Below are 13016 nucleotides of genomic sequence, written 5' to 3' on the forward strand. Positions count from 1 at the left end.
GAGGTGAATTGAAAAATACTATATTTTTATCTTTTTTACTGTGCAAATATTTGTAATAAAAAATAATAATATAAAGTGAGCACTGTATACTTTGTATTCTGTGTTGCAATTGAAAACAACATAGTTGAAAATGTAGAAAAAGATCCAAAATATTTAGAGTAAATTTAAATTGGTATTCTAGTATTGTTTAACAGTGCAATTAAAATGACAATTAATCATGACTATTTTTTTAATCTCATGATTAATTTTGATTATTTTTTAATCGTTTGACAGCCTGAATTTAGATTAATGTCTAGTAATTCAAAAGTTGCTTTATTGCATATATTTGGAGCGCCACAATATAGTACTGTACCTTCTGAACAGTAGAAAAATAAATACAACATGTAAATTTCTCATGCTTTCAACTTCTTTTTTTGAAAATTAAATTTCTCCAAACAAGTAAAGGCATTTGTGTTTTTGGCAACTTAAATATCCATTTTTCAATTATCTAAATGGAAAAAATGAATATTTTCTTACATTAGGAAAAAAGCACCTTTGCAAATTTATAGAACTCAAATATTGGATAGGTTTTTATTAAACTTAACTAAAATATTCTGGAGTAAGGCTAATGAAGAAAAAGTTTGGCCCAATAGATATTTTATTCCATAAAATCGTACGCATTTGAAAACTGGTTTATAATGAAAATGCATTTTCAACCATAACTATAGCAATGCTTTTACAATTGTAGCTGTTGGTCAAAATTTCTTTCATGATATTTAATAATTAAACAATAAACTAACAACGGATTCTGATCTCACCATAATCTACAGTAATCTGGATCAGAATCAGGTCTTAAATATTTAAGTCATCATTAACATTCTTTAAGTAACTGGTCTGAACACTAAAAAAATTTATTGTAGACTACTGTAAGTAAGAATATTGTACAATATATGTTTCATGTATAGAATCCTGGGTATGCCGGCCGTCAGGAGCTACCAGAAAATCTAAAAATTCAATTTAGAACTGTGTCCATGATGGTTCCAGATAGACAGGTAAAACGAATTACTTAGCTAAAGAGAAACAAAATATTTTAAGTTTATTGAGATACATTTTTAAAAAATATGTGCATATTTAAAAAAAAATTAGCCCATTTTCCTTTTTTTCCTTTCCTTCCAAAAATTTCAGAAAAATTAATCGAATTCTTAATGCTATGTTATATTTCAGATAATTATGAGAGTTAAGCTTGCAAGCTGTGGGTTTATTGATAATGTGGTCTTAGCTCAAAAATTCTTCGTTCTTTACAAACTTTGCGAGGAGCAGCTCACTAAGCAGGTGTGTTTCCTAGTCTTACAGTATTTACAATACAATTTTTCCTTTAGGTTTTGATCTGAGCACATCTCTATTGGAATATAAATCTTATGTTTCTTTTAAAGTTGAAATATATTTCAAACAAAAAATCTCTTTATAAAGTGTATAGAACCTTTGAGCAAAGAGCAATCTTATTTTTCACCCCTTTAAACAGATTTATACATATTTTGTAATAATTGTTTATCAGTAATAATTTGTAATAATTTGGGGTCTTCACTCTCCTTAAGTCTCCTGCACAGATTCACACACATGGATTTGATGCTGGATCTGTGCGTGAACCAACAAGAAATTATTAGTATTTTAGGTTAACATCTTTATTACAGTAACACTTAAATGCCTCAGCTAGGTTGGACCCCATGTGCTAGGCATTAAATAAGTATTATAGTGGTGCACCAGTTCTGCTATGTTTGGGGTTGTCTAGTACGTCCTGTTTAAAGGACAAAGCTTCTATGTGCCCTGAAATCTCCATGCTTACTCATATTGTGTTGAAATGAGCTCTGCCTTATGTGGCATGGGATAGGGTTAGTGATCTAACTTTGGGATCAATTGAGCAATGTGTTCCCAAAATAAAGCTCTCCCCAAAAATAGCATTTCATAGAGTGCCCATATTCTACCAATTTGTTTTGCACAAACATGTGGCTCCAACCATGACTGTCATCACAGGACAGGACGGAACCTCGATAGGTCATCTAGTCCAGTCCCCTGCACTTAGCCTGTCTCAATTAGCCCATGCTAAACACTCATGCACCAAACAGATTGCAATGCATATGTCGAGAGAGAATAGCCAAGAGGGTTTCCAGCCGTTAAATTTTCACATGGCCTGAATGGCTCCATACTACTGATCAAGGAGGCTGTTTTCAGCCCTATGAAGCTGCTGTGGCAGACCCCAGCATCCATCTCTCTGACCTGAAAACACAGTGACAAAAAATATTATGTTCCGGCGAAGGATGTGGAATTTCTATTCTTGCACTAAGAAAAGGAGTACTTGTGGCACCTTAGAGGCTAACCAATTTATTTGAGCATAAGCTTTCGTGAGCTACAGCTCACTTCATCGGATGCATACTGTGGAAAGTACAGAAGATCTTTTTATACACACAAAGCATGAAAAAATGGGTGTTTACCACTACAAAAGGTTTTCTCTCCCCCCACCCCACTCTCCTGCTGGTAATAGCTTTTCTAAAGTGATCACTCTCCTTACAATGTGTATGATAATCAAGGTGGGCCATTTCCAGCACAAATCCAGGGTTTAACAAGAACATCTGGGGGGGGGGGAGTAGGAAAAAACAAGGGGAAATAGGTTACCTTGCATAATGACTTAGCCACTCCCAGTCTCTATTCAAGCCTAAGTTAATTGTATCCAATTTGCAAATGAATTCCAATTCAACAGAGGGGCATTGCTCTGCCATGTACATTGGTCAAACTGGACAGTCTCTACGTAAAAGAATAAATGGACACAAATCAGATGTCAAGAATTATAACATTCATAAACCAGTTGGAGAACACTTCAATCTCTCTGGTCACGCGATTACAGACATGAAAGTTGCAATATTACAACAAAAAAACTTCAAAACCAGACTCCAGCGAGAGACTGTTGAATTGGAATTCATTTGCAAATTGGATACAATTAACTTAGGCTTGAATAGAGACTGGGAGTGGCTAAGTCATTATGCAAGGTAACCTATTTCCCCTTGTTTTTTCCTACCCCCCCCTCCCCCAAGACGTTCTTGTTAAACCCTGGATTTGTGCTGGAAATGGCCCACCTTGATTATCATACACATTGTAAGGAGAGTGATCACTTTAGATAAGCTTTAACCAGCAGGAGAGTGGGGTGGGGGGAGAGAAAACCTTTTATAGTGGTAAACACCCATTTTTTCATGCTTTGTGTGTATAAAAAGATCTTCTGTATTTTCCACAGTATGCATCCAATGAAGTGAGCTGTAGCTCACGAAAGCTTATGCTCAGATAAATTGGTTAGTCTCTAAGGTGCCACAAGTACTCCTTTTCTTTTTGCGAATACAGACTAACACGGCTGTTACTCTGAAACCTATTCTTGCACTCCAGCCCAAATTCTTTGGTGGCCAATGCAGTACAAGAGAGATGCCATCCATACCAATCCTGTGCTAGTCATCCAAACAGATTGGAAACACCTAGACTTATTTGGACACACAGCATATTCATCAGCAATGCTCCAATTTAGAATCTCCAACTACAAAGCTCTCATGGCCAAGTGTAATTACTTAAATTACTCTAAACTGGAGGAATTCTGTCATGACCTGCCGAAGGCTAAGAAAAAGCAATTCCAGTCTTTTATATAGGAAGGACACCTTCAAGCCCGAATAGGCCTATAAGCCTTGTTAGACTCTGCAGACATTGCTGCCCAGTCCATCACGACTGCTGTGGTCATGAGGCAAGCATCATTTTCCTAAAGAGATTTTCCTAAAGAAGTGCAAACCACAGTAGACGATTCTCTACACTCCAATCTCTTGGCATTTACCCACCTGTGCTGAAGAGATGCCTGGGTAAATATCTCCCCCCACAATCCTGACCACAGCAGTACATCCCTCAATAACTCTATGACAGTCAGTGCCCAAGACAAAGGCCAGCTACCAAACGTAGACAGCCCACTCCTCGAGGGGCTACCTCTCTCAACCCTCAATGAAGTAACAATTTTGAAGGAGTGATCAAGGACCCAAGAAGCCTCCCCTTATTTCAGTCATTCCCACCATCTTTGACAGTCCAACCATTTGGCGACTGACTAGCTCTGTTTTTCCCATCTTGGAGACTAATCACCTTAGACAGGTGGGTTCTAGAGATAATCAGGGAAGGATACTCCACCCCTTCGTATCCATCCTGCCCTGTGACCCCCTCTCCATGTCCCTCTTCAGGGACCCCTTTCATGATTCCATTCTATAGGGAGAAATAAACCATCTTGAGCAACTGGGAGCCATAGAACTGGTTCCTTCTCAGCACATGGGACAGGGTTTCTGCTACCACTGTTTCCGGATCCAGAAGAAATCTGGCAGCTGGCCACCAATCCTGGACCTTTGCAATCTAAAGAAGTTTGTCAAACTGCAACACTTCAAGATGGTTACCCTCTCCAGTATTATCCCAGCACTGGAAGAGGGGACTGGTTTTCGGCCCTTGACCTCCAAGATGCATACTTTCATATTACAATACACCCTGCCCACAGGCGATTTCTCTGATTCATCATGGGTGACAACCACTACCAGTATAAGGTACTGCCTTTTGGACTGTCCATGGCATCTCAGGTGCTCTGCAAGATCCTTGAGGTGTAGTTGCTGCCTACCTAAGGAAACAAGGAGTTCTCATCTTTCCATACTTGAACGACTGTCTCCTCAAGGCCCCATCCGAGACTGATGTTCTCTGAGCTGTCCGCATAACAATAGATCTGTTCACAAAGCTAGGCCTCCTTGTGAACCGAGAAAAATCCACTTTTAATGCTGGTACAACAACAAGAATTCATCAGTGCACAGTTGGATACCATACAAGCCAGAGCCTTCCTACCACCTCACAGATTCTTGGCTATAATACACCTGGTATCCAACATACAAGTCTGCCCCCAGATCTCTGCCAGAACATGCCTCCAACTTTTAAGCCACATGGCAGCAGCCACTTTCGTGGTCATACATGCAAGACTACACATGTGATATCTTCAGGCATGGCTCTGTACAGTATATCTCCCCCACAAACACAGCCTCCACAAGCTCTTATCCATGCTGATGAGAGTCAAGTACTCACTGCTTTGGTGGACACAGCCCAACAACATCTGTGTCAGAGTTCCTTTCCTCCAACCAACACTGATCATGATCCTAACATCCAATGCGTCTCTAATCAGTTGGGGAGTGCATCTCCATGATCACATAGTGCCGGGCCGATGGTTGTTAACTGAATCTGCCCTACACATCAATCTCCTAGAATTACGCAATACCTGCTGACATTTCCTCTCTCTGCTCAAACACTACCATCGGAGTCATGATGGACAATCTTGCCTGAATGTATTACATCAACAGGCAGGGCGGAGTGAGGTCCCACTCTTCATGTTTGGAGGCATTCAAACTATGGAACAGGTGTATCAAACACATCATCACCATTTCAACAGTGTACCTCTCTGGACACCAGAACACCACTGCAGATGCATTGAGCATGAGGTTCTCCCATGAAAACAGGTGGCCACTGGACATGCGAGCACTTCAGCACATCTTTAACTGATAGGAATACCCCACCATAGACCTCTTTGCCACACGGCACAATGCCTGCTGCCCTCAATTCTGTTTCAGAGTGGGACCGGGACACTGATCTATGGGAGACGCATTCCTCATAATGTGGGATGCGCCACTTCTTTATGCCTCTCCCCCTTCCCCTCCTATTCTGAGTACTTTGCAAGATACAGGAGGGCCAAGCTCATGTCATGCTTATAACTCCAACATGGCCATGACAATTCTGGTATACTTACCTCCTCCACATGATGGTATACCAACTGATCTCTCTTTCTCAGGATGCATCTTCCATCCCAATCCACAGATGCTCCATCTCAAAGCCTGGCTCATCTGTGGTTCTGGGATTCAGAAATAACCTGTTCAGACACAGTCAAACAGATATTTTTGAATAGTAGGTGTGAAATGACTAGACACACTTACAAATGGACTAGATTTCAATGCTGGTGCGCCCCCTTCCAAGTCGATGCAGCACATGCTCTGCTACCACTTATTCTGGGCTATATATGCTACACCTTAAACAATCAGGGTTATCTATCAGCTCCATTTGTGTACACTTGATAGTAATAATTACTTTTCACTGCCACATAGACAGTCATTCTGTCTTCACACATCTGCTCAAAAAACGCTTTCCAAAGGGTCTCCAAAATCTTTATCCCCACGTACGAGACCCAAACCCTGCCTGGGACCTCATCCTCATCCTACTTCCTCCGACTAGACCCCTGTTTGCCCAACGGCAACCTGTTCTTACATGCATCTATAACGAAAATGGCCTTCCTTGTTGCCATCACTTCTGACCGACAAGTTGGTGAAATTGCGGTCCTTATGGCATATCCACTATACATACCCTTCTACAAGGATAAAGTTACACTATGCCCACACCTTTCCATCTCAACCAAACAATACACCTTCCTTGATTCTTCCCAAAGCCTCACAGTCACCAGCAAGAGGCAGCTCTACACACCCTGAATGTGAGACAAGCATTAGCGTTTTACCTGGACAGGACTAAACCTTTCTGAAAATCATCGCAGTTATTCCTCTCCACTGTCACACCCCCATGTCCCCACCAATCAGAGGGTTCCCTGGGAAGGCAGATCAGCACTGTATGTTGCTAATGCTGTTGTAGGCATTGCAAAGTATTCTGGGAAGGGTGAAAGGTGTGCGTGGGGAGTGGAAGATTCTTTTGCAGGCTGCAAGAGGCCAAAGGGTGAAGGAGAAAGAGAGCAGAGAACGGGTTAACTCAACACTTCAGCTAGCTCGGTCCGAAGATAAGACGCTGGCTCCAGCTCAAGGCCACAGCACACAACTGACACTCGGTGGCCTGCCAAGAAAGACGGGACGGACCTGGATTCCAACTCAGACCAGCCGCAAAAAAAGAAGATTCAACTGCATAAACCTGCAGCAGCTGCAAAACCGAGTGAGACAGTGAAGGCCAACGAGGGGGAAAACAACTGATGTAGCATCCCTAAAGCCAGAATGTTTGGGGAAAACCAAAGAAGCCACAAAAGGCCGGCTCAGACCAGTATAAAGAGCATGGGGGGGCAGAAGTCCCAGACCGTGATGCCCACAAAGAACCCTAAGGTTTAAAACCCTCCCGTGAGCTAAAGCAAATTGGAGTTTGGCAGCGGACCCTGGATGACCTGTGCACACACAACAGAACTCCCGTGCACCCCTCCCCCTCTTCTTCTTCTTCTGTTACATCCAGGCCTGGCCAGCCTCGGCTACTGTGGGTGTGAGTATGAAAGTGGGTTAGGGCTAGGGGCACTAACGCTTTCTTCCTTACTCTGAGTTATGTGGGGAGCACCCATCACTCTCTGCTGTTATTTTATTATTTTCTTAATAAAGCTTCATAACTTAGACACTTGGTGTGTTCCATCATCTCCTCCCAAACAATCCTGCGGCCTCAGCCTGATCACCTGACGCCTCAGGCAGGTTGGTAACAGAAATCTGTCACACCACCACCAAAAGATCTAGAAACACAGCCATACCTAAACAACACCTTTCAAAGTGGATTTGGCAGGGTATACATTTATCTTACGAACTCCACAATAGACAACCTCCTACCACAGTCAGAGCACATTCCACACATTCATTATCCACCTTGATAGCATTTCTCAATAATGTCTCTATTGCTAAAATTTGCAAAGTGACCACATGGACATCAACAGACATTTTTTGCCCGTCACTACGCTAGTACACATGATGCCACCCTGGACACTCTCCTCATAGACTCATAGATATTAAGGTCAGAAGGGACCATTATGATCATCTAGTCCAACCTCCCGCACAACGCAGGGCACAGAATCTCACCCACCCACTCCTGCAATAAACCTCTCACCTATGTCTGAGCTATTGAAGTCCTCAAATCATGGTTTAAAAACTTCAAGGTGCAGAGAACCTTCCAACAAGTGACCCGTGCCCCGTGCTACAGAGGAAGGCGAAAAACCCCTGGCGCTTCTTCCAATCTGCCCTGGAGGAAAATTCCTTCCCGACCCCAAATATGGCAGTCAGCTGAACCCTGAGCATGTGGGCAAGATTCACCAGCCAGATACCTGCCCCTACTTTTCCTACTGTTGGCAATGCCCTCGATCTGCTGGCAATGCCCCTACTTATACATCCCAAAATGCGATTGGCCTTCTTGGCAACAAGGGCACACTGTTGACTCATATCCAGCTTCTCATCCACTGTAACCCCTAGGTCCTTTTCTGCAGAACTGCTGCCACGCCATTCGGTCCCTAGTCTGTAGCGGTGCATTGGATTCTTCCGTCCTAAGTGCAGGACTCTGCACTTGTCCTTGTTGAACCTCATCAGATTTCTTTTGGCCCAATCCTCCAATTTGTCTAGGTCCCTCTGTATCCTATCCCTACCCTCCAGCATATCTACCTCTCCTCCCAGTTTAGTGTCATCTGCAAACTTGCTGAGGGTGCAATCCACACCATCCTCCAGATCATTTATGAAGATATTGAACAAAACCGGCCCCAGGACCAACCCTTGGGGCACTCCACTTGATACCGGCTGCCAACTAGACATGGAGCCATTGATCACTACCCGTTGAGCCCGACAATCTAGCCAGCTTTCTATGCACCTTATAGTCCATTCATCCAGCCCATACTTCTTTAACTTGCTGGCAAGAATACTGTGGGAGACGGTGTCAAAAGCTTTGCTAAAGTCAAGGAACAACACGTCCACTGCTTTCCCTTCATCCACAGAACCAGTTATCTCATCATAGAAGGCAATTAGATTAGTCAGGCATGACTTGCCCTTGGTAAATCCATGCTGACTGTTCCTGATCACTTTCCTCTCCTCCAGTTCCTTCAAAATGGTTTCCTTGAGGACCTGCTCCATGATTTTTCCAGGGACTGAGGTGAGGCTGACTGGCCTGCAGTTCCCAGGATCATCCTTCTTCCCTTTTTTAAAGATGGGCACTACATTAGCCTTGGGGACTGTAGTTCCCTGAGTTTTCCTTCTTCCCTTTTTTAAAGATGGGCACTATATTTGACTTTTTCCAATCATAGAAACATAGAATATCAGGGTTGGAAGGGACCTCAGGAGGTCATCTAGTCCAATCCCCTGCTCAAAGCAGGACCAATCCCCAATTAAATCATCCCAGCCAGGGCTTTGTCAAGCCTGACCTTAAAAACTTCTAAGGAAGGAGATTCCACCACCTCCCTAGGTAATGCATTCCAGTGCTTCATCACCCTCCTAGTGAAAAAGTTTTTCCTAATATCCAACCTAAATCTCCTGCACTGCAACTTGAGACCATTACTCCTTGTTCTGTCATCTGCTACCACTGAGAACAGTCTAGAGCCATCCTCTTTGGAACCCCCTTTCAGGTAGTTGAAAGCAGCTATCAAATCCCCCCTCATTCTTCTCTTCCGTAGACTAAACAATCCCAGCTCCCTCAGCCTCTCCTCATAAGTCATGTGTTCCAGTTCCCTAATCATTTTTGTTCCCCTCCGCTGGACGCTTTCCAATTTATCCACATCCTTCTTGTAGTGTGGGGCCCAAAACTGGACACAGTACGCCAGATGAGGCCTCACCAGTGTCGAATAGAGGGGAATGATCGATCTGCTGGCAATGCCCCTACTTATATTGCCAGGAAAGAATTCTCTGTAGTAACTCATATCCCACCCTATCCAACATCCCATCACAGGCCATTGTGCCTATTTACCATGAATAGTTGAAGATCAGTTAATTGCCAAAAACATGTTATCCCATCATACCATCTCCTCCATAAACTTATCAAGTTTAATCTAGGACATGCTGTCCTATCATTGACAGTAAATGTCACTCCAAAGCCCCAGTCTTCCAATTAGGGGCACTGCTTTCTAGTCACCTACAAGTGGAGCACTCATAGGGGCATTACTCAAAGAAGAAGAGAAGGTTACTCACTCTGTGCAGTAACTGAGGTTCTTTGAGATGTGTCCCCCTATAGGTGCTCCACTACCCGCCCTCTTCCCATCTGCTTCATAGCCAAAAAAAGCATACTCTCTGTGGCAGAGAAGGAACTGGAGGCTATTGGACCTACACCGCTATATATACGTCACATGCACTGTGCAAGAGAGGGGAGGTGTTCATGTGTTGTCCGATGTGCATGGCTGATGAAGATCTCCAGTCCCAGATGCAGGGGGTACTGCCGCACCTACAACTGGAGCACCCAGAGGCGGACACATCTCGAAGAACCTCAGTTACTTCACAGGTTGAGTAACCTCATTTAATAGAACCAGACCCAGGAATGACCCTGCAGGACCCCACTAGGTATACCCTTCCAATTTGACAACAAACCATTGATAACTACTCTTTGAGTACAATACTCCCCTATACTAGATTTTGGGGAGAGATAAGTGCATCAGAGGGAGCAATCTGAAGTATAATCTCACTGGTGCTCCTCCTGAATGGCATGGTTCTGTCCTGCCCACTAGGCAGGGCTACAGTGTAAGTACCATAGTCTAGCCTTAGAGGTTATGAACACTGGTGAAATCATTGAAGCGGCACCAATTTACAGCAGAAGAGAACTTTGCTGAGAAGGCCTAATTCTCTTTTTTTAATTATTTAAATGAAATCATTCTTCATTTACACTAATTTTGGTGAGAGTAGACTCATGCTACAGTCGTGCATTGACTGAGTCAGATAACACTGGTTTGACTAATTTTTTGAATAGGCCCAGGCCTGCATGGCTTAGCGCAAAACTGAGTATAGATCTATTGAGGAAATAAATCTGGAGACTTCCAGTTATTGGTATGTAAGCTATTTTTTCCCCCTTTTTAGGTTCATTATGACTTTGGGCTGAGGAATATCCTTTCCGTATTAAGGACTCTTGGAGCTCAAAAGAGGGCCAGACCAGATGACAGTGAACTGAGTACTGTTATGAGAGGACTAAGGGATATGAACCTCTCTAAACTGGTGAGAATCTGTCAGTTTAAGATTTCAGTAGTGTATGGGTGAATGTCCTACCTTTTTTCACAGTTGACAGTTTTTTAAAAAATCTCAAACACTCCTAAACTTCATTTTTAAAATTCAGACTGGCAAGTAGCTCAATGAGCAGAATGTGCTTAGCAAATTTGAAAACAATGCTTAAAATGCTTGAGATCATAAACAAAACACTACTGTGCTGTGCATGGGCAGTATGTTGTTTTCCTTACTAAATTAAGTGTGCACGGGGTGATGAACATGGTATAAATGAACAGATTAACTTGAGTGCTCACTTAACTAGATTGCTCTTTATAGTCAGCCTGCTCAATGATGCATACTTGTGTACATGGGTACACATCTAAAATATACATAATTAGGCATACTCAAAAGTTGGTGTGCATCTACTTAAATGATGTTCGTTCTTTTTTGGTAGCCTGAATTTAGGGGCATAATCAGCATGTTATTTTGAAATCAGCTACTAAATTGTTTAATGCTCATTATTGTAACATAATGATTCATTTTGACTTATGAGAAAAGAAAACTTTACTATCCCTAGTTGTGCTTTAAATTTTTTTCATTTTTTCATTTTTCAGGTAGATGAAGATGAGCCCTTATTTCTTAGTCTCATCAATGACCTCTTCCCTGGGCTACAGTTGGACAGTAGTACATATGCTGAACTACAGGCTGCAGTATCCAACCAGGTTGAAGAGACAGGATTGATTAATCATCCACCTTGGAATCTTAAGCTTATTCAGGTAGAGCATCTTATCTCTCAAAGCCTTCAGACAAGCTATAGATTGTAATAGATGCTCTTGAATTCTGTATGTGAATAATCTATTTTTGCATATCGCATTCTCCTCAGTTCATAATGAATGGGATATGCCTCTTCCTTGTGGAATTTGGAAGTAGTCCATAGTTCTTTCTGAGGGCTCTAGGATTAAATTGTGCCTTTCTGATTCTGAGCCTGTGGGTTCTCAATCTGTCAGGGAACAGGGATCTGTGTCTCAGAGGTGAGAAGGGTCATTGACCCATTTTCATTAACTGAACAGTTGAGCACAAGGAGTATATACTCACAACAGAGCCACAGAAGGGCTCCATTTCAATCTAGTTATACCATAATTGGTTTATACAGAGATAAGTAAGAAATCCTTTTCTGCAGCCCAGCATCTCCAGCACTTCTCAGATATATGGGTCTATTCCCCTCCTGTCTCCTGTTTCCAGGATCAGTTCAACACTGTAACACAGCCGCAGCTGATCACTCCCCCTTCTTTGGTTTATATCCAGATCTTCTGCCTCCACAGCAACAATTCAGTGATATCATGGGCAGCGCATATCGTAGGCTGGGGGAGGCTAAGCTTCCCCAAACAGCCCTGCCCACACCCTGCCCTGAGGCCGCCTCCTGCTTGCTGCTTCCCCCTTGGCCCCAGCCCAGGCAGGCTGCTCCTCTTCCCGGAAGCATGCTGAGGCTGGGGATGGGACAAAGGCAGATGGCTGGGAGCCGGGACTTGGGGTGGCTGGGGCTGCCCAGTGCTGGGAGCCCCCAGGCACTGGGGCTGCACTACCCGGCACTCTGAGGCTGGGGGTGCTGGAGCTGTGCTGCCTGGCTCTCAGGCTGCCCAGCACTGGGGCTGCAGATCCCACTCCTCTGGGGGGCTGGGGCCACAGCAGCCGGCACTCTGGAGGCTGGGGCTGAGGTGCCCAGTGCTCGGGGGGAGGGTGGGGGATGTGGGTGCTGGGGCTGCCCACCCTTTGCTCAGGGGGACTAGGGGTGCTGAGGCTGGGGCTGAGGTGCCTGGGTGCTCCAGTGCTTGGGGGGACTGGAGGTGATGGAGCTGTGCCTGGTCTGTGCCTGTGGGGGCTGGGGCTGTGATGCCCTGTGCTTGGCTTGGGGGCTGGGTCCACGGCACCTGGCACTCGGGGGGGTTGGAGGTGCCTGGGCTGTCTGCCCTGTGCTTGGGGATGCTGGGGGCACTGGGGCCGCGGTGCCCGGGGCTCAGGGTGCTGGGGCTGCCAGCCAGGTGC

The 13016-nt window shown here is 44.0% G+C and overlaps 1 protein-coding gene across 1 annotated transcript in view; it reads left to right on the top strand.

Annotated features, from left to right (window-relative positions):
- Window positions 1–13016, top strand: part of DNAH8 (dynein axonemal heavy chain 8) — a 612643-nt gene that overhangs the window by 397213 nt on the left and 202414 nt on the right. Inside the window, exons 47-50 of the mRNA XM_037895538.2 lie at window positions 945–1031; window positions 1204–1311; window positions 10851–10985; window positions 11588–11749. Of these exons, the coding sequence (XP_037751466.1) occupies window positions 945–1031; window positions 1204–1311; window positions 10851–10985; window positions 11588–11749 (492 nt within the window). The remainder of the gene's footprint in view (window positions 1–944; window positions 1032–1203; window positions 1312–10850; window positions 10986–11587; window positions 11750–13016) is intronic.

This window comes from Chelonia mydas, chromosome 3 (genome assembly GCF_015237465.2).
Source record: "Chelonia mydas isolate rCheMyd1 chromosome 3, rCheMyd1.pri.v2, whole genome shotgun sequence".
Lineage (NCBI taxonomy): Eukaryota > Metazoa > Chordata > Testudines > Cheloniidae > Chelonia > Chelonia mydas.